Source organism: Panthera tigris, chromosome F2, assembly GCF_018350195.1.
Source record: "Panthera tigris isolate Pti1 chromosome F2, P.tigris_Pti1_mat1.1, whole genome shotgun sequence".
Taxonomy (NCBI): Eukaryota; Metazoa; Chordata; class Mammalia; order Carnivora; family Felidae; genus Panthera; species Panthera tigris.
In genome coordinates this window covers 57,440,549-57,462,684 of record NC_056676.1, presented here as the reverse complement: position 1 = coordinate 57,462,684, position 22,136 = coordinate 57,440,549, and the positions used below count along the sequence as shown (strand labels likewise).

Sequence of the window (22,136 nt, the reverse complement as noted above, 5' to 3'; positions counted from 1 at the left end):
ATTCAGTTTTATTATAGAAAGATACGGGTTTAGAGTCATTATGATGTCTGTATGATTTATGCTTGTAGTGATGTCTCTGGTACTTTGTCTCACAGGATCCCCCTTAGGATCTCTTGTAGGGCTGGTTTCGTGGTGACAAATTCCTTAGGTTTTTGTTTGTTTGGGAAGACCTTTATCTCTCCTATTCTAAATGACAGACTTGCTGGATAAAGGATTCTCGGCTGCATAATTTTTCTGTTCAGCACATTGAAGATCTCGTGCCAATACTTTCTGGCCTGCCATGTTTCAAAAAAGAGAGATCAGTCACGAGTCTTATAGTTCTCCCTTTATATTTTAGGGCACGTTTATCCCTTGCTGCTTTCAGAATTTTCTCTTTATCCTTGTATTTTGCCAGTTTCACTATGATATGTCATGCAGAAGATCGATTCATGTTACGTCTGAAGGGAGTTCTCTGTGCTTCTTGGATTTCAATGCCTTTTTCCTTCCCCAGTTCAGGAAGTTCTCAGCTATTATTTCTTCAAGTACACCTTCTCTCTCTTCCTCCTCTGGGATACTAATTATGCGTATATTATTTGTTTTTAGTGTATCACTTAGTTCTCTAATTTTCCCCTCATACTCCTGGATTTTTTTATCTCTCTTTTTCTCAGCTTCCTCTTTTTCCATAACTTTATCTTCTAGTTCACCTATTCTCTCCTCTGCCTCTTCAATCCAAGCCGTCGTCGTTTCTATTTTGTTTTGCATTTCGTTTAAAGCGTTTTTCAGCTCCTCCTGACTGTTCCTTAGTCCCTTTATCTCTGTAGCAAGAGATTCTCTGCTGTCCTCTATACTGTTTTCAAGCCCAGCGATTAATTTTATGACTATTATTCTAAATTCACTTTTTGTTATATTATTTAAATCCTTTTTGATCAGTTCATTAGCCATTGTTATTTCCTGGAGATTTTTTTGAGGGGAATTCTTCTGTTTGGTCATTTTGGGTAGTCCCTCCAGTGGTGTGGACCTGCAGGGCACTTCCCCTCTGCTGTGGTGTATAACTGGAGTTGGTGGGCGGGGCCACAGTCAGACCTGATGTCTGCCCCCAGCCCACCGCTGGGGCCACAGTCAGACTGATGTGTGCCTTCTCTTCCCCTCTCCTAGGGGCGGGATTCACTGTGGGGTAGTGTGGCCCGTCTGGGGTACTTGCACACTGCCAGGCTTGTGGTGCCTGGGATCTGGCGTATTAGCTGGCGTGGGTAGGCAAGGTGCACGGGGGCAGGAGGCGCAGGCTTAGCTCACTTCTCCTTAGGTGATCCACTTCAGGAGGGGCCCTGTGGCAGTGGGAGGGAGTCAGACCCGCTGCTGGAGGTTTGGCCCCGCAGAAGCACAGCACTGGGTGTTTGGGCGGAGAGAGCAAGTTCCCTGGCAGGAGCTGGTTCCCTTTGGGATTTTGGCGGGGGGATGGGCGGAGGAGATGGCGCTGGCAAGCACCTTTGTTCCCCGCCAAACTGAGCTCTGTCGTCCAGGGGCTCAGCAACTCACCCTCCCTTTGTCCTCTAGCCTTCCCGCTTTCTGAGCAGAGCTGTTCACTTATGACCTCCCAGATGCTAAGTCGCGCTTGCTGTAGGAACACACTCCCTCCGGCCCCTCCGCTTTTGCCAGCCAGACTCGGGGGCTCTGCTTGGCCGGCAGGCTGCCCCTCCACCCTGGCTCCCTCCCGCCAGTCCGTGCAGCGGGCACCGCCTCTCTGCCCTTCCTACCCTCTTCCATGGGCCTCTCATCTGCGCTTGGCACCAGAGACTCCATTCTGCTAGTCTTCTGGTGGTTTTCTGGGTTATTTAGGCAGGTGTAGGTGGAATCTAAGTGATCAGCAGGACGCGCCGTGAGACCAGCGTCCTCCTATGCTGCCATCTTCCCTCCCTCCCCAGCTGCAACAACTTACTAGACATGTCTCTGGAGGCAAGGGGAACAAAAGTAAAAATGAACTATTGGGACCTCATCAAGATAAAAAGCTTCTGCACAGCAAAGGGAACAATCAAAAAAACTAAAAGGCAACCAACAGAATGGGAGAAGATATTTGAAAATGGCATATAGGATAAAGGGTTAGGATCCACAGTCTCTAAAGAACTTATCAAACTCAACACCAAAAAAACAAATAATCCAGTGAAGAAATGGAGTGAAGAAGACATGAACAGACAATTTTTCAAACAAGACTTCCAGATGGCTAACAGACATGTGAAAAGATGTTCAACATCACTCATCATCAGAGAAATACAAATCAAAACCACAATGAGGTACCACCTTACAACTGTCATACTGGCTAAAATGAACAACCTTACAACAGATGTCAGTAAGAATGTGGACAAAGGGGGGCCCTTTTGCACTGTTGGTGGGAATGCAAACTGGTGCAGCCACTCTGTAGAACAGTATGGAGGTTTTTCAAAAAATTAAAAATAGAACTACCCTATGACCCAGCAATTGCACTACTAGGTATTTATCCAAAAGACAGAAAAATGCTGATTTGAAGGGGTACATGCACCCCCAATGTTTATAGCAGCACTATCAACAATATTCAAATTATGGGAAGAGCTCAATGTTCATCTACTGATGGATGGATAAAGAAGATGTGGTATATGTACATAGTGGAATACTACTTGGCAATCAAAAAGAATGAAACCTTGCCTTTTGCAACAACATGGATGGAACTAGTGTATTATGCTACGTGAAATACATCAGTCAGGGAAAACAAATATATGATTTCAGTCATACGTGTTATTTAAGAAACAAAACAGATAAACATAGGGGAAGGGAAGGAAAAATAAGATAAAAACCAAGAGGGAGACAGACCAAAAGTGATTTACACACAGAGAACAAACAGAGTTTGTGTTTTTTTTATTTTTGTTTTTTGTTTTTTGTTTTTTGTTTTTTTTGCGGGGGGAATGGGTTAAATGAGTTCTGGAAATTAAGGAGAGCACTTATTGGGATGAGCACTGCGTGTTATATGTAAGTGATGAATTGCTAGGTTCTACAACCGAAACTAATACTACACTGTATGATAACTTGAATTTAAATTAAAAAAATAATAGTAGACTTGAAGAGATGAAACCAGGCCAAAGGGGAAGAAGCACTCCACAGAATATTTACTATTGGAAGGAAATAAAGCTAGAGGGGAAAGGAAGGGGTTAGAATTTCCAGAATACAGAACAAACTGACTATTCTGCTGTGCACCATGCTATTACCATGGAAGGAGGTGGATTTAGTGGGCCCTGGAGCCAAGGGGGTAAGCCACCCAGCAAATGTTGACCCCATTAAGGGGAATCACATGCCCATCACTAGAACCACTGAGAAAAAGACTGCTTCTAAGAACAAAGCTAGGATCCTCAAAGCAATGTAAACCACTTACATTGTTCTTCCAGAAACAAAAGAAGAGAAAGAGCTTCTACATCTCAAAAGAGAACAAATGACAAGGCAACAGGCTTTTTAATGAGTTTCGGTTTTGGACATAATTGTTGCAATGCTGATTAGATATCCAAGTGGGAATGTAATATAGTGGTCAGATATATATGTGGAGGTCAGGTAAGAGGCTGTTGAGACATAAAAATGTGGCACCTATCAAAGGATCTATGCTTTAATATTCAGAGCAAAATTTCACAGTAGAAACAGTGAAGTCATGTCTCTGTCCACACATATGTAAAAGTACCCAGCTACAATAATGATGCATCATATTATAAAGGCCACTGGACCAACACAAAGAAAGCATTTTTCTAGGAATTTTTGATCGGGACTCCAAAATAAAATCCTACTTGAACAGTGTTTTTGTTACAATTTTTTTTTTCATCTGTATTCTTCCATTCACTCCTATCCACTCTCTTTTTTCCTTATTTCTTCTCATTTTTTTTCCTTCTTTTATTAACGTACCAGTTAATTTTATGAGCATTACCTCCAATGTTACTATCTAAAATTTAAGTCTACCGGGGCGCCTAGGTGGCTCAGTCAGTTAAGCATCTGACTTCGGCTCAGGTCATGATCTCGCGGTCCGTGAGTTCAAGCCCGGGGTCAGGCTCTGTGCTGACAACTCAGAGCCTGGAGCCTGCTTCCGATTCTGTGTCTCCCTCTCTCTCTGACCCTCCCCCATTCATGCTGTCTCTCCCTGTCTCAAAAATAAAATAAATGTTAAAAAAAATAAAATTTAAGTCTACCATGAATAAAACTATGAAATTTAATAGCATGCCATCCTCATATGCTCTCAAAAGTTACATTTTTGTCACATTTACAAGAATATTCTAAGTTCTCCACAAAATCAGCAAATATTTTAATATGTAAAATAAGTCCATTCCTTTCTCTATCCTACAGGACTAATGAAAATAATTGATTAAACTCCTCCATATAATCATCTGGTTTCAAAGTACAGAAAGTTTGGTCTTCATAGAATATAATTTCTGAATATGTTTACCAGTACTTAGTTGATGAATATTTTTCTGTTTTATCTATATCTTTGTTGATCTAATGGTGAAAAACTTACATTATTCAATTCTTTCTCAAATAATTTCTCATCATTTAAGTAAGACCATGGCAATATTTGGAATATAAATTATTTTATGAACTTTTTCATGCAATAATTTATGTATGTGTTTATTTAGCATTATATTTGCCATGGTCTTCTCTTTCAATTACTTTACTTTTCTTCTCATCTTACTTCACTCAATATAAAAAATAAACTATTTCTATTATTCCAATGATATTCCATCAAAATGGCCTGCTTGGGATTCTCACTCTTCCTCTCTCTCTCTCTCTCAAATAAATAAGTAAATAAATATTTTAAAAAAGAAATAATAATGATATTTATGTTATGTGATAATTATTAAAAAATCATTTTTGAAGGGGCTCTTGGGTGGCTCAGCTGGTTAATCATTCAACTCCTGATCTCCACTCAGGTCATGATCTGATGGTTCTTGGTATTGAACCGGCATTGGGCTCTGCACTGACAGAGTAGAGCCTGCTTTGAATTCTCTCTCTCCATCTCTCTCTTGCTCCTCCACTCTCTCTTTCTCTCTCAAAATACATAAATAAACTTAGTCCTTTTGAGGCAAGCATTATAAATTTGATACCTAGGATAAATTAATAGTTATGAATATGATAAACGCTGATTCTTAAACCTAACTAGGTATTTGCTTCAATCATGCTATCATTCTAACTTTGTCTATGTAGTAGTAGAAGCATGAGAACTGGAGATGTAAATAAGCAAGTACTGTTTTTTCCTTTTCTATTATTTTCACTAAAACATACTCATTGGCATTTGTCTATTGATATGTATTTTCTTTTCTTTGTGTTTTTCATATTAGAATACATACTTATTTCAGATAAGATGTATTCCTTTGGTTAGAGAACCCATAGTTTATAGATGGTGATATACCACTTTGGACACAGACAATGATTTATCTTTCTTTGCTATACTCCATAGCATCTGATGTCTCCGTGGCTATTGGTAGGGGAACAAGTATCTCAAGTCCCTGAACAATCTTGCTTATTTTTTGCCTATTTTCCCAGTGTAATTGTTAACAAAGTGCTCTCCAAAGAGCCCCAAATTAGAAAAAATAGACACATGGCTAACTATTAGCCTTATAGAAAGAATTCAATAATTTATATTCATTCCAGATATGATCAATGGTTAACTTAGTTTAGCTTCTCACATAGTAACTTCATTAACTTTTAAAGGAATGTGATTCTAAAACATTCTCCTTCAATTGGGTGTTAAAAATAAAATGTATTTCAATCGTCCAAATGAGTTTCTACCATACTTATCAAGAAACGGTTAAATGATTGGAATTTTCTGGTGCTACTGTATTCTAATCAATTTTAATACTGTACTATTAATTTCTTGATAATAGGAAAAAACTATTATAGGAAATTTGTATGTTTAGACCAGATGAGATATAGTGCATATCTAGCACAACTTCAAATCATATTTCCATGTTTTTTTAAAAACTAAATTATATACATTTCTATATTTATATATTTGTATATCATTAAAGTATAAGTAATTATTATTCTCCATGTTAGTAAATATCACTCAAGAATCCCTAGGATATTGGGGACCCTGGCTGGCTTGGCGGTAGAGCGTGCAACTCTTGATTCAGGGTTGTGAGTTCAAGTCCCATGTTGAATGTAGAGTTTACTTAAGGATCCCTAGGATATTGAATGTGGAACACCAAGGTACATAAAGATATTATCTCTAAAGTAAAACAGAATATTTATACCATCATCTAATTATGTTTGCTAACATGTATCACATTTAATCATCTTCAGTGTTACGAAGTGTAAAATTTTACAATTTTTTTTTGATCCTGTAAAAGAATGATTTAAAAAAATACTTTATATATAGTAACACAGTCCATAACAATATAAGACATAATTTAATATTTAATTTTAACCATTTGTTAAATTTAAAATGTTTGGGTCTGAATTATGATTATTTTTAAATAATAGATTATTGGACTGATTTTTCATTTAACATACAAATTATCTGATAACACAAATTAGCTTAAATCATGTCCAAACACACTAATTAGGTAGAGAAATGACTGTGCATATGTTCTATGCCAATGCATTCTCATATTAATATTTTCTTTTCATATATTCCAACAGAGACAGATTATAATTTTATTTAACCTAAAATAGACAAAGTTTTCAAAAGGCTACATCATTTACCAGTTGTATTGATATATGTATATATATAAAGAGATCATTATCTCAAAGACAGTTGTGAAAATTTATAAGAAAGTGATGTTGGGCACAATGGATAAAATTAATGATTATGTACACTTTGTTAGAGTAATTGGTATAGTCTCAATTGCATCTATTCAGTATCTTTTAAAACAAAGTATTGACTTAGAAGCAAAACTAAAACTACTCTGTCAAAGAGCCCACACTTTTCCAATTTTTAGAATATCTAGGTTAGACTGTATAGTATCTTTATAAAAACATATTTAATCATTACCAGCATAAAGCTTTATTTAAAACTCTCCAACTACAGTGTTTTATTTACTTTTTGTACAATTTAATACTTTATCTAAATCCATAAAACTGGTGAGTAGCATCAAATATCAAAATCTTTTTTATGATCAGTTTAGGTTAAATAAAAATCTGTCTTCATCTCTGGACTATAAAGAATATAGAATAAGTATATCTATATTAGATATCTCTGTAGGGACATTGATTAAGTGTAGGGTCATTTCTCTTTTAAGAACAAACCTTTTGGGGCACCTGGGTGGCTCAGTTGGTTGAGCGTCTGACTTCAGCTCAGGACATGATCTCACAGCTCATAGGTTCAAGCCTTGCATCGGGCTCTGTGCTGACAGCTCAGAGCCTGGAGCCTGCTTTGGATTCTGTGTCTCCCTCTCTCTCTACCCCTCCCCCATCCATGCTCTGTCTCTAAAAAATGAATACACCTTAAAAAAATGTTTTTTTTTAAAAAAGAACAAACCTTTTAATGCCTAGGAAAAAAAAGACAAAATTCTATACTTCCAACATACACATGTGTTATATATAAAAAACATGTCATATAATTTTCATGTTTTGCTAAACTGAGAGATAATCAGTAATATCTTTCTGGGAAACACAAAAAGCCATTAGTTTTGAGTTAAATCCTTATCTATGTGTATTCGATAAATGGATCAAACAGTTGTTAACATGGAAGAATACAAAATATACATTTGTAGAATCATGTTTTTCTTTTTCTTCCTTAGTGAATGTAGAGGACCATAAGAATTACAGTAAAATTCAAACGTCAAGGTAGTATAATATGGCGTGTCAGAGGTCTTTGGAAGGTACAAGGAAAAGACAGCAGTGTTTATAGCGGATGGAGGGAATCACTTCGCTTAATATCAAGAATTTCAGGTTTCTAAGGACAAATATGGTCTCATCCCATCTCTTCCGTTCTTTCTCCTTTTTTCTCCCCTTTCTTCCTAATTGGAAAGTTTTATCAGTGATTAGGGGATATAATAAAGTTCTCATCTCTTTCTTACTCATACATTTACCTTAAGCAAACATCATGTAATGGGTCTTTACTAATTTTATATCCAAAATAAAAGGCTTAGGAATGTTAAACTTGGCGGGGGGAGCAATTTAGAAGAGCATAATAGCATATACTTGAAGAATTACACTTAGTTACATAATCCAAGTCTATTGTAAGTATTAATAATTTGGTGCTATAGGAAGAAAATTCTGGTTGGTTATGAAAGAACTTTCTAATTCTCATGTTTGTTATTAAGAGTGAATAACAATAACAGCAAACGCTTCTGTAGTACTTACTAAATGCCAGGCATTGTTCCAAGTCATGTGCTTGGATTCACTTACTTAAAACTGACAAAAACTTAAGGTGTAGGAACTATTTCCATTCATATTTTGCCAGTGAGAAAGCAGATAGGGAGGGAACTAACTTGCCCTATGTCACACAATAGCAAATGGCCACACAGAGATTTACTCCAGGGAGTCCAACACCAGAGTTATCATTTAATGTGTTTATGCCAATAAGATGAGCCCTGGGTAGCTTTATCACCAAAATAATTATGGTAGAAATAGTATTTATCATGTGTGAAGCACTTACTAAATTTTTATAAGCATTATCCCAATTAATCCTCACAAAATAGCTATGGGATAATTCCTTGGATTAACCTCATCTTACCCTGAATTTATTGAGATAAAATACCTTACCCAATATCACCTTACTGACAAGCAGTGAAATATGTGTTTTCCAGTTGTATACCCTAGAATCCAAGCTTACGGTCTCTAACTTCAGCTGCTTCATAAAACCCCAACTTTGGAAAATATGTTCATGAACAACTGCAGGTAATTACGCAAGATGGGGACCTCATAAAATAGATTTAAATGTCTAGCATTCAATAATTGCCCACCATAAAGTCACTATACTTCAAAACTTTTCAGGTTCAATTACACTGTCATTGGAATTATGATCATTTATACTACCAAAGATAAGTGGCTCAGTGAACGAATAAATAAAATAAAATCAGAAAGAAGGGACATTATGCAAGTTTGGCAATATTGGCAGAAGACAGTGGAAAAAAATTGCAAGGACTGATTTTGAAAAAACTTTCTAGTAATATATTACATGGGTCCGGGGTAAAATGTTGATCCTAAAGATGAAACTCTAACATCACAGTAGAGAATGAGTTTTATGTAAATGGAGTAACTCTAGATACAGTGAGTTGAGAACATGTTCAAACTTTTTGAGGGAAGAAAAAGTTTTCTCGATGGAATAGTGGTTATACAATATTTGTGCATCTCTAAGGTTCAGAAAGTAAGGGAAAAAACCTAAAATACTTAAAGCATGTAAATATGTAATAACAAGAATAACAATTTCAGACCAAGGAATGAAGGTCAGGGAGAACTTCACTACCTTTAAGAAATCATAAATTTGCAGTGATGAGCTCAATTGTTTGTAAGATCAAAACAATTGCTTTAAACATAAATTCTAGTAAGCTGATGGAAAAATCTCACCTCTAACACCTGTTAAAGTCCATGCACCTACCTGTCAAGACATAATAATAACTAACACTTTTAATCCACTATCTAAATCTTACGGAAGTGGCAAAATCTATCAGAGAACAATGTTGGCAAGAGAAGTATTCTGGCAAGTTTCCAAGATTTACAGGTACTTCATTCAATACAGTGGAAAGAATATGAAAGAGTGGAAATGAAAGCTGGTCACCTACCTTTATATCTATAACTTTACTATGTTCATAGTCATATCCGTATCTACCCTAATCCCTATCCATATCCATATGTATATCAATGTATGTACTCATTTCCATATCTGTGTCTATACCTAACAGATGTTCCTAACATTCTGAATTTGCTTTCTCACATAAGATGCCGTTTTCAGGAATTTTATATTTGAGAGAAGTTTCTACTCATTTAATTGCAACAAATGATATAATTATTCAAATATTGCCACAGCCATCTTTTCCTTTGATATTACAATTAGTGACATCTTGATGCAACCATGAATTATCGGGCTGTGCTTCATGTACCCCAATATCAATAGGGTATACATGATTTATTATCACAGAACAGTCATTATTTTAAATATCTGCTTGTTCCTGAGGTTTTCCCATTCATTCTGAAATTAAATAGATTAACAGTTCACTTCAGCAAAGAATTCCCTGTATATCACCTGGATCATTTTTAAGAACTGTATAACCTTTGTTTATAAGAACAAAGTAAAATTGTAAGATACTTTGATCTAAATTTCTTACTGTGAGTAATGAGAAATCATCATGAGAATGCTGGTTCTATAATACAATTTATCTTAGCTATAGCATGACATAGAATGCAAATGAAAGGGCAGTAGATTTGGAGTCATAGTACTAATGAAACTAACACTTAGTGGCTATTTCTTAGATTCCAGAAAATATACCAGGCCATTCCACATGAATTCTCTAATTTAACTATCACAAAGCTGGGGATTTGGGGTAATGTTACCACTTTTATTTCAAAAGAAAGCTTGCTCTCTTTATCTTTTTCTACTCCCCATGTCTGTTTCCACCCAAACTCGTTATAAGCACTAATAAGAGAATAGCCTTTTAACTTAAAAATATGGCTTTTGGGGCACCTGAGTGACTCAGTCAGTTATGCCTCTGACTCTTGATTTCCGCTCAGGTCATGATCTCATGGTTTGTGGGTTCAGGCCCAGCACTGGGCTCTGCACGGACAGTGTGGAACCTCCTGGGATTCTCTCTCCCGTTCTCTTTGCCCCTCCCCTGCTCATGCTCTGTCTCAAAATAAACATAAAAAAATTAAAAAATGTTAACTATATATGTGTGTGTGTGTGTATTTAAGGAGCATTTGACTACATTGTTGTAGTACAGATCCCGTCATTCTTGACTCTCAGTCTCCTAGAAATAACACCTCGTTACAAGTTGGTAAACATATGTCTCACATTCAGGTCCTTTATCCATTTTGAGTTTATTTTTGTGAATGGTGTGAAAAAGTGGTCTAGTTTCAACCTTCTGCATGTTGCTGTCCAGTTCTCCCAGCACCATTTGTTAAAGAGAATGTCTTGGGGCACCTGGGTGGCTCAGTGGGTTAAGCATCCGACTTTGGCTCAGGTCACGATCTCGCAGTGCGTGAGTTCGAGCCCCGTGTCGGGCTCTGGGCTGATGGCTCAGAGCCTGGAGCCTGTTTCAGATTCTGTGTCTCCCTCTCTCTCTGACCCTCCCCCGTTCATGCTCTGTCTCTCTCTGTCTCAAAAATAAATAAAACTTAAAAAAAAATTTTTAAAGAGACTGTCTTTTTTCCATTGGATGTTCTTTCCTGCTTTGTCAAAGATTAGCTGGCCATACGTTTGTGGGTCTAGTTCTGGGGTTTCTACTCTATCCCATTGGTCTATGTGTCTGTTTTTGTGCCAATACCATGCTGTCTTGATGATGACAGCTTTGTAGTAGAGGCTAAAGTCTGGGATTGTGCTGCTTCCTGCTTTGGTCTTCTTCTTCAAAATTACTTTGGCTATTCAGGGCCTTTTGTGGTTCCACATGAATTTTAGGCTTGCTTGTTCTACTTTCGAGAAGAATGCTGGTGCAATTTTGAATGGGATTACATTGAATGTGTACATAGCTTTGGGTAGTATTGACATTTTGACAATATTTATTCTTCCAATCCATGAGCAGGGAATGTCTTTCCATTTGTTTATATCTTCTTCAATTACCTTCATAAGCTTTCTATAGTTTTCAGCATAGAGATCTTTTACATCTTTGGTTAGATTTATTCCTAGGTATTTTATGCTTCTTGGTGCAATTGTGAATGGGATCAGTTTCTTTATTTGTCTTTCTGTTGCTACATTGTTAGTGTATAAAAATGCAACTGATTTCTGTACATTGATTTTGTAACCATCAAAACCCTAGAGGAGAAAGCAGGAAAAGACCTCTCTGACCTCAGCCGTAGCAATCTCTTACTCGACACATCCCCAAAGGCAAGGGAATTAAAAGCAAACATGAATTACTGGGACCTTATGAAGATAAAAAGCTTCTGCACAGCAAAGGAAACAACCAACAAAACTAAAAGGCAACCAACGGAATGGGAAAAGATATTTGCAAATGACATATCGGACAAAGAGCTAGTATCCAAAATCTATCAAGAGCTCACCAAACTCCTCACCCGAAAAAAAAAAAAAAATAACCCAGTGAAGAAATGGGCAGAAAACATGAATAGACACTTCTCTAAAGAAGACATCCGGATGGCCAACAGGCACATGAAAAGATGCTCAACGTCACTCCTCATCAGGGAAATACAAATCAAAACCACACTCACATATCACCTCACGCCAGTCAGAGTGGCCAAAATGAACAAATCAGGAGACTATAGATGCTGGAGAGGATGTGGAGAAATGGGAACCCTTTTGCACTGTTGGTGGGAATGCAAATTGGTGCAGCCACTCTGGAAAGCAGTGTGGAGGTTCCTCAGAAAATTAAAAATAGACCTACCCTATGACCCAGCAATAGCACTGCTAGGAATTTACCCAAGGGATACAGGAGTACTGATGCATAGGGGCACTTGTACCCCAATGTTTATAGCAGCACTCTCAACAATAGCCAAATTATGGCAAGAGCCTAAATGTCCATCAACTGATGAATGGATAAAGAAATTGTGGTTTATATACACAATGGAGTACTACATGGCAATGAAAAAGAATGAAATATGGCCCTTTGTAGCAACGTGGATGGAACTGGAGAGTGTGATGCTAAGTGAAATAAGCCATACAGAGAAAGACAGATACCATATGTTTTCACTCTTATGTGGATCCTGAGAAACTTAACAGAAACCCATGGAGGAGGGGAAGAAAAAAAAAAAAGAGGTTAGAGTGGGAGAGAGCCAAAGAATAAGAGACTCTTAAAAACTGAGAACAAACTGAGGGTTGATGGGGGGTGGGAGGGAGGGGAGGATGGGTGATGGGTATTGAGGAGGGCACCTTTTGGGATGAGCACTGGGTGTTGTATGGAAACCAATTTGACAATAAATTTCATATATTGAAAAAAAAAGAAGTTGGTAAACATTTATATAATGAGACAGGTATTATTCTTATCCATGATGCTTTAAGAGTTTCCATTACGTTGTACTATAAAATGGTACATGGTCATTATTTTTTTTAATTCTTAAATAAACAGACCATTATTCAAAGAGCATATGCATTGACATTATAAATTACTTTTTTGTAATTTAAATTTAAACCAATTTTGCATTAATTACCAAATAATTATTTTAGTATGTTTCCTGTTAGTCATTGATGGAAAGATATAAGTTCGTTAAGTAATTCTCTCTAAATCTAGTTACTCTATAAAGTGTGAGACATCATTAATGTTTCTGAATCTTTGTAAGTGGAAATGCTTAAAGAATGTTTGCTTTCATCTAAAAGGGACCATAAGAAGTAATAGGGTCACTCATTTCAAGTGCATGATTTTTAAAACATACAACAGCCTCTGATAAATGCTTTGCCTAGTAAATAATAAAATGTTAAAATATATTTGAGGTGTATGTATGATTAGGAAGCAGGGAGAATGATGCTATACATTAGAAACTATAAAACGTAGGATGAAAAATAAACAACATGTGTGCCATTCTGTCACATAAGAGGATCTACTGGAAAAAAATGGCCATAAACTAGCCCTGGGCCATGAGAAATATTCACCAAATAACAGTGAAATATGAAAAACAGAGGAAATATTATAAATTTTTCATTAAGCTAAATGTCTTAAGAGGAAATGATTGTTCTTTAATCTGTTCTTTAATCTAAATAGCACATATTTAGCATATGTGCTAAACTTATGATGGTAGAAAATGGTGATTGTTTTGATAGCATAAAACAAAGTCACTACTTAAAATTAATAAATTTCATGAGCACCTGGGTGACTTAGTCGGTTAAGCGTCCGACTTTGGCTCAGGTCATGATCTAACAGTTCATGGGTTAGAGCCCCGCGTCAGGCTCTGTGTTGACAGCTCAGAGCCTGGAGCCTACTTTGTATTTGTGTCTCCCTCTGTCTCTGTCCCACCCCCACTCACACTCTGTCTCTCTCTCAAAAATAAACAAACATTTTTAAAAATTTTAAAAATTAATACATTTCAATCCTCAGCCAATTTTTCTCAATTTTTAACACTTAAAAAAAAATAATATCTGAAGGAAATTTACATTGCATCACTCTAGGATTTTCCCCTGATATATTTGCTGACTAATCTTACTTAGTTTTCCACTAGGAAAATCTCTTTGCTAACCACTAGTGATATTAGCTGTAAGTGCATCAACAAGTACAGATGGGCATTCCACATTACCTTCCTGGCCTTTAATTTAATGACCTTAAAACTGTGACACAGTTTTTACCAGTATCAACTACTTAAAGCCATCATGTGGGTAAAATTATATTCTTATCTATTCCAAATATCTGTTAAGAAATTTATACAGGCATTGTGAAGAAACAAAAATGAATTAAATATGTACTTCCCTCATGAAAAAATCACATTACTTATGGTAAAAATCACTACTGGAAAAGAAATGCACTGGAGTTAGAAGTTATGGGTTTACTTCTTTGCTCCACTGCTCACCAGCAGTATGAATTTGAACTATTTACTGATCATTTTCGAACTGTGATTTCTTCAATTGTAAGTCAGAGAAAATAGAGTTTCACTATGGTATTCTTTTCAAAGGAACATAAAATGCCATTCACTATGCAGTTTTAAAATACATCAATACGAGGAAATATAATTTATAATTCAATGATTTAACAATATATGCAAAACACCAAATTTCACAAGTATCTGAATCAGTACAAATGATTGATGGAAAAAGATCATACTTATCCATAAAAGACTGTGATTTTTAGATTACCTAGAAAACATGTTAATTTCAAGTACAATACATGTATATTTAAATATTATAATTCATAGTTAATATTAAAGATAAAAATCATATTAGCTTTACCTGAAAAGTAAGTTTTAAAACTATATAGTTATATCCTGAAAAATACTTCAAATAGAGGTGCCTAAGATACATGATCTCCCTTCAACTTTTGAGGTTACTATTATGGTGAAAATTATGTCTTATTCAACAGGAATGTCTATGTAGACTACCTGAATTTTCTTAACAATTGGAGTCCCTTGACATTTTTATGATTTTTGAGAATGCTGTTCTAAGAACGCAGTTTTTTTGTTTGAAAAAGCAAGTGCTCTGATGGCATTCACATTCTCCTACCACCCAAATTCATGAACTTAACAGCTGTTTATTGAGGGCCCTCCTACATGATAAATACTTCATGAAAGCACTGCTGATAAACTAGTGAGTTACAAGGAATGACTTCAGAAAGGTTAGCATCCAAAGGAGAAAGAAAGATGCTTAATAAATAACTACACACAGAAATACTAACTTACAAAATGAAGTCTTAAAAGTATAGACATACAACAGAAATTTATTGGGGTTTTGGTTATAGACCACTGAAATAAAGTGAATATCACAATAAAGCAAGTCAAATGAACTTCTTTCATTTCCCAGTGCATATAAAACTGTGTTTACCCTATATTGTAATCTATTAAGTATGCATTATGTAAAAAATGGAAATTAAATATTTTAATTTAAAAACGCTTTATTATTTAAAAATGCTAACCAATCTCTGAGCTTTCAGTGAGTCATAATCTTGTGCTAGTCGAGGGTCTTGCCACTATGCTGACGGCTGCTGACTGGTCAGGGTGGTGGTTGCTGAAGGCTGGAATGGCTGTGGCAATTTCTTTTGTTTTTTAAGATCTTATTTATATGTAATCTTTGATGTATATAAAAGCATAGCCTAGTATATGTTGGTATAAATGGCATATTTTAGGGGTGCCTGGGTGGCTCAGTCAGTTGAGTGTCTGACTTTGGCTCAGGTCATGATCTCATGGTTCACGGGTTTGAGTCCCACGTCGGGCTTTGCACTGACAGAAAGTAGCCTGTTTCAGATTCTCTGCCTCCTTCTTTGCCCCCTCCCCCACTTGTGTTCTCTCTCAAAAATAAACATTAAAAATTTTAAAAAAATCTTAAATCAAGACTTGGACGTTCAACCAACTGAGCCACCCCAGTTCCCCATATAATCTTTTATGTATTTGAAACTATAGCCTAGTATATTCTGGTTATACGTGACATATTTTAAAAAACAAGGATACAAAAACATTGAAGATTAAAAGATGATCTAGATTAATTCTAATAAATTAAGTTATAGATTTATGAGTATCAAGATAAAGTTTACGATCAGATTATTAGAAATATAGTAGCACTTCATAAAGACAAAATATTCAATTTACTAGGAAATATAATCATTTAAACTGTACACACCTAATAATGTAGCCCCCAAATATATTTTAAAATGGACATAACTACAAGGAAAACTATAAAAACTACAATCATATTGTGAGATTTTAGCATATCTCTTTCATCAACTAGTCTATCAGATTTTTAAATTATAGTTAGCAAAGAGAACACTTGAACATGATTAACAAATCTATCTAAAAGGTATACTAAATGCTGCTCCTAGCCAATGATAAATACTCATTACAGTAGCCAGAGTGATCCTAGAATAATGGTTCTCTGGGAATGGATGAATATGTTAAATTGCACGGCAAAAATAACTCTACAAATGGGATTGAGACAGATGTTATAATAGGAAACTATCTGAATTATCAATTTGAACACAAACTAATTACATGAGCATGTAAAAGTTGAGAACTCTCTCCATCTGGAGGCCGAAGAAGAGGCAACAGAAGGATGAGGTGGAAGGAAAGACTAAAGATATTTGAAGAAAGAGAACTCGCACTGCCCTTGCTGACTCTGAAAAAGCAGGAAGGGGCCACAAACTGAGAAATGCAGGCAATCTCTAAAACCTGAGAATGACCCCAAGCCAACGTGACCTTAGTCCTACAAGTGCATGGAATTTAAATCTGGCAACAGCTTTATAAATTTGGAAGTGAGAGCAGATATAGCTCCAGAGGTTCTAGAAGCAATGCAGCCCAGCTAACACTTTGATTTCAGCTTCATGAGACTCCAAGCAGAGAACCAGTTGAGCTATAGTCTACCAACCCCCACATAACTATGAGATAATAATGCATATTCAGTTTGTGTTAATTTGGATTAGGAATAGAAAAATAATATATTTTCCTTCATAAGAAAACTAGGCACATAATAAAAAATCACAATATCTGACCCATAAAACAAATCTTGAGAATCTCAAAGGATTCAATTCATACAGAAAATGTTATCCAATTGCAATGCAAATGAGATATACATGGTAAGCAGATATAACTAAAGCAACTCATTGGTTTATAATTTCAGAGAGATGCTTCTCACCAGGAGCCAAATAGGAAATCATGCAACTTACTCAGCAAAAAGAGAAAAAATTAAAGTTTTAAATGCTGATAAACCTTAGAGAAACTTCCAGATAAGTATGTACAAGTGAACTTCTGCAAGAATGTTGATGAAAACACACTGGACTGATCATAGACAACCCAAATGCCCATCAACTGTAGAATGTATAAATTTAGTGTGGTGTATTTATTGCAATAGACTCCTATACAGCAGTGGTTCTCAAAATGTGATCCATGGATGTTTGAAGGTCTTTAGGCACTTTTAGGGGTTCTACAAGATCACTGAACTAGCCACTTTTTCATGGAACACCTCTTTACTGGAGTGACTGACATAAATGTTAATCACATCTGTTATGTCTGGCATATATTTTTTGAAACACACACACACACACACACACACACATCCCCATGCCCACGCATATACACATGCAATGAACCTGAATTGTTACTTCAAGGGAAAACAACTGACAGGATCTGTTGTTAATGATGAAATCTGAGTTTACAAGTAAAAAAAAAATAGAATTTTGGAAAGCTTCAATCCATTACTGTAAGCTTTAAAGTTTCTCCAAGTTTAATGACTTCTAATGAGATCAGTAGCAATAAAAATAAATGTGATTTTTTTGATAGTTTATAATAAAATGTAACATTTGGAAGATCTAACTCAAATGATCAATGCTTGTTAAACGTTGCCTGGATAAAAAGGACCCATTATAAGAACGAGGTGAAACAATGAATTTTAATGCTACACAATACAACAATTAATTCAACATCAAAACTAACTTGTGAAGTTTTTGTGTAGTATCAAAAAAGAGCATCCACTTTAATCTGCAAAGGCTATTAGAAATAGCTTCCCTTTTCCAACCACACACTTAAGTGAGGCCAGAGTTCTTCATATCCATCAACCAAAATAATGTAATCCAAAATATTGAATAAAGAAGTAGATTTGAGAATCCAAATAATTTCTGCTAATAGACCAGATATTAAAAAGATTTCTAAAAAACAAAATACAAGGCATTCTTTTCATTTTTGTTTTGGAAAAGATACTTATCTTGAATTGAAATATGATTGACGTAAACATGTAATGTGCCTATTCTGGTTATTTTTAAATTAAGTAACAAATGCACATGTAAAAAACAGTTCTCAGTTTTATTTTAAATAGGGCAAATATTGGGGCACCTGGATGGCTCAGTCAGTTGAGCAACTGATTTTGGTTCAGGTCATGATCTCACGTTTCATGGGTTCGAGTCCACGTCAGGTTGTGCTGACAGCTTGGAGCCTGGAGCCTGATTCAGATTCTGTGTCTCCCTCTCTCTCTGGCCCAGTGCTACTCACATTCTATCTGTCGGTCCCTCTCAAAAATAAACAAAACATTAAAAAAATTTAAATATGGCACATGTTGATAAATCCCACAAAATCTTTTTGGGGTTCTTAATAATTTTTAGAGTATAAGCACACCTGAGACAAATGAGAGTTACTGTTATACGGCAATGAAATATATGGTAATTTCAATGTAGATTAATCCTGTACAATGTTGGGCAAAAATAGCAATTACTGTGTATTTAAAAAGGCATAATTCCATTGCATAACATTACTAATTCTTATTCTAATATTAATAATAAACATGATAAAGTAAAGAACATAAAAGGCATTTCATAGAAAAATTAAAAAGTATGTACTTTCATTAATTTTAGAAAAACTATATTCCATGTATGTGGTTTTCTTTAATTCTTAATTTCTCTTTTCTGGTTTAGAAAAAGTATCAGTTGTAAATTAATTACATAACCAAGCTTGTAGCTATATTCAATAAAGTATTAGCAAAATAAGCAATACATTTTGGTAAAAAATCAAATATTTGTTTTGTAAAATATGCAATATAACCAAAAAGCAATTGGCATCAATTAGTTTTAATAGAACTAACTGAAATTTTAGAATATGATAAAGCAAAAAAATCACATCATTTGTAGACTCTTCAGTTTCAAGATGTCATATCTGGATCACATTTTTCCTTTAATATTAAATTTTAGTAAATACCACTCTTTTTATATATTCTAAACTATCAGGAAAAAAATTATTGACAAATATATCTTCTGCATATTCAGTTGTTAAAATCAGGAGCAAAAGATACCTAAACACACACACTCTCACAATTCATTTCCCAAAGTCTAAATTGATCAGTATTTTCATATAGATGACGTATGTACTAGATACGATAGTTATGCACGTTCATATATATGTAAATAACCGTATATTTATATATACCTACAGGAATTGTTTTTGATGAGTGAGTTTTAATCAACATAAATTCGTTTATAAACCCTCACATACACACACATACACACTTATTTATACAAAGCTTGGGGATTTGATAAAATGACTTTTAATGCTCTTTCAACTCTATTAGGTAAAATGTCTATAACACTAACAATTTCGTTTATGTTTTTAGGTTAACAGGATTCCATCTGCCACCGCCAGTGACAAGTACCAAATCTGTGTTCTCACTACGTTTGACCAGTGATTTTGCAGTTAGCGCTCATGGGTTTAAAGTATATTATGAAGGTAAGTGATATTAACATAAAATGACCACTGCCCAGTGTAATTGAGTCAAACCAAACTTCTCTGGGGTGGAAATGGTAGAAGAATCATCAGACAGGAAAATATTATTTATCCTGTTAGCTCAAATCTTATCCTGAGGGTCACGTTAATCATCATTAACATACAATAAAATGATGGAATTGGTATGCTTTAATGTTTCACTTGCAATGTACCTGAAGAGAGGAAAATCTTTCCCTTAAGTCTTCTTAGGAGATGAGACCATGAAACCATTATGGGGTTAGACATTCCCAAAAGTGAACCGAATATGAGAGTAACAGGAAATTAGGTATGATTTGAGATTCAGGCATCACAGACTCCACCCTATTTTCCTGTGTATTTTGCCTCTCTGCCAGAAAATAACCTGGTAATCTGTCTTCTCTGCAAGTTAAGAGTCAAGAAAAACAGTCTATTAAGAGACATGAGTTTATGTCTTCCATTCTAAGCCAGACTTTACAGTTCCACATATCCATAATCCCTAAAACCATAAAGTGTTACCTAAAACCATACCTAAATACCTAAAACCATAAAGGAAAACCAAGAAGTTCTTGACACTAAGGTTTTACCTGGAAGTTGGTACAAACTCATTTTGGCATCAAAACATGACCGGAACTAATTGGAGGCCACTAATAACCTCTATTTATCCACATAGTGTGGTTACTCAAGTTTCATTCTGCAAAGATTGTTTGATAATTCAGTGTACCGCAGGCTCTGCTGATGGCGTTAAAAATGTATAGAATCTGCATGTGTTCCCTATTTACAATGTGAAAAAAATTCTGACGGTAAAAATACTCCATTCCCAAAGGTCTCAGATGGAGTTCATGGACTTGTAATTACTTCTTTAAGTTGCACCTAGTTTAGGGAAGAGTCCCTCCCTACCTACAGGAATAGCATATCAGATATCAACTCACCTCCCCAGGGGACCATATTACCAGAATGCATCACACGAGATATAAAATTATCGTAACAGATACATAAATACAGTAGCAGGGGTGGTTACTTTCTAAAGCACATTATAATTCAAAATATGATATGTTTAAAGAGCACACTGGAAAACAGATATAAAGTAGACTTGCTTTAGTATAAAGGTTAACAGTTTGCATGTGAGGAAAGTTTTAAAACAAACATTTCATCTTAGTGCTATCTTTCTCACTAGAAAAAAAATCCTCTAGCAAACAAATGAGTAAAAATATTTTCTCCTTTTTATACCCTAAATAATGACACATCACAGCAGTTTTTACACTATTTTCTACCTAATACATTTCTTAACTATCTTTTGTCTGGCAGTGGAGGCTGCGTTCTAACACTTATTTTCCTCCATTGTGCTAGTAATAATCCTTATTTTTCTAAGGTGATTTCACCATAATTGAGTATTTTATCTTGGCAACTTAATTCATAGTTTAAAACACTACAAACACAAAGGTTTAATTTTAAGTATAATGTTGGCAATATTGAAGGAGTTAGTAATACAATAATTTTCTATTAGAGGCTCCTTAATAGAAAACCTGTACTCTGTTCATCAAAATATAAATATATTTTATGCTGGTTGATTCTTTCAGTAAGTACTAAGTATACCAAAAATGTAGTAACTTGGAACATGAGTTAAGATGTTGCCGAGTTTTCTGGTTTGGCTGTCAAGTGTCATGAAATACACTCAAAACTATTTTCAAAGCTCTCCATTCTTTCTAGATGCACAACATTAAATTTCTGTCTTTTCTGCTTTGTAAAAATGTATTCATATATCTTTATGACACTTAAATGTTTTGGAGGTCCTGACTTAAAATATAAGTTTAGACATCCATATAGTATTGAGGGATTGGTATTCATGCTACAGAACATCTTCAAGCATTGATTTGTGATAGCACCTTCCACCATGTTTACTAGCTTTCTATTGGTACTTAACAAATGAATACAAATTTAGCATCTTAAAACAAAAATATACTAACTCACAGTCCTGGAGCTGAGAAGTCCTGGTGATCTCTGCTAGTTTCTCCGTTCAGGGTCTCACAAGGCTGAAATAAAAATGTCAGCTGGTTGGTCTCTTATCAGAAGGCTCTGGAAAGAAACTAGTGCCCATTGGTCCTAAAGACCTCTCTCTTCCTTGTTCTTGGGCCCTAAGTGTGAGAGCCAGCAACTGCTGCACTGTATCTTTCTCATTGTTGAAATCTCTCTGATTTCCCCTTCCC

At 35.4% G+C, this 22,136-nt stretch overlaps 1 protein-coding gene across 3 annotated transcripts in view; it reads left to right on the top strand.

The window, feature by feature from the left end:
- CSMD3 (CUB and Sushi multiple domains 3) overlaps positions 1 to 22,136 on the top strand; it is a 1,242,212-nt gene that overhangs the window by 176,133 nt on the left and 1,043,943 nt on the right. For all 3 annotated transcript variants that reach the window (XM_042973241.1, XM_042973240.1, XM_042973239.1), the window contains exon 3: positions 19,805 to 19,917. In XM_042973241.1, the coding sequence (XP_042829175.1) occupies positions 19,805 to 19,917 (113 nt within the window). The remainder of the gene's footprint in view (positions 1 to 19,804; positions 19,918 to 22,136) is intronic.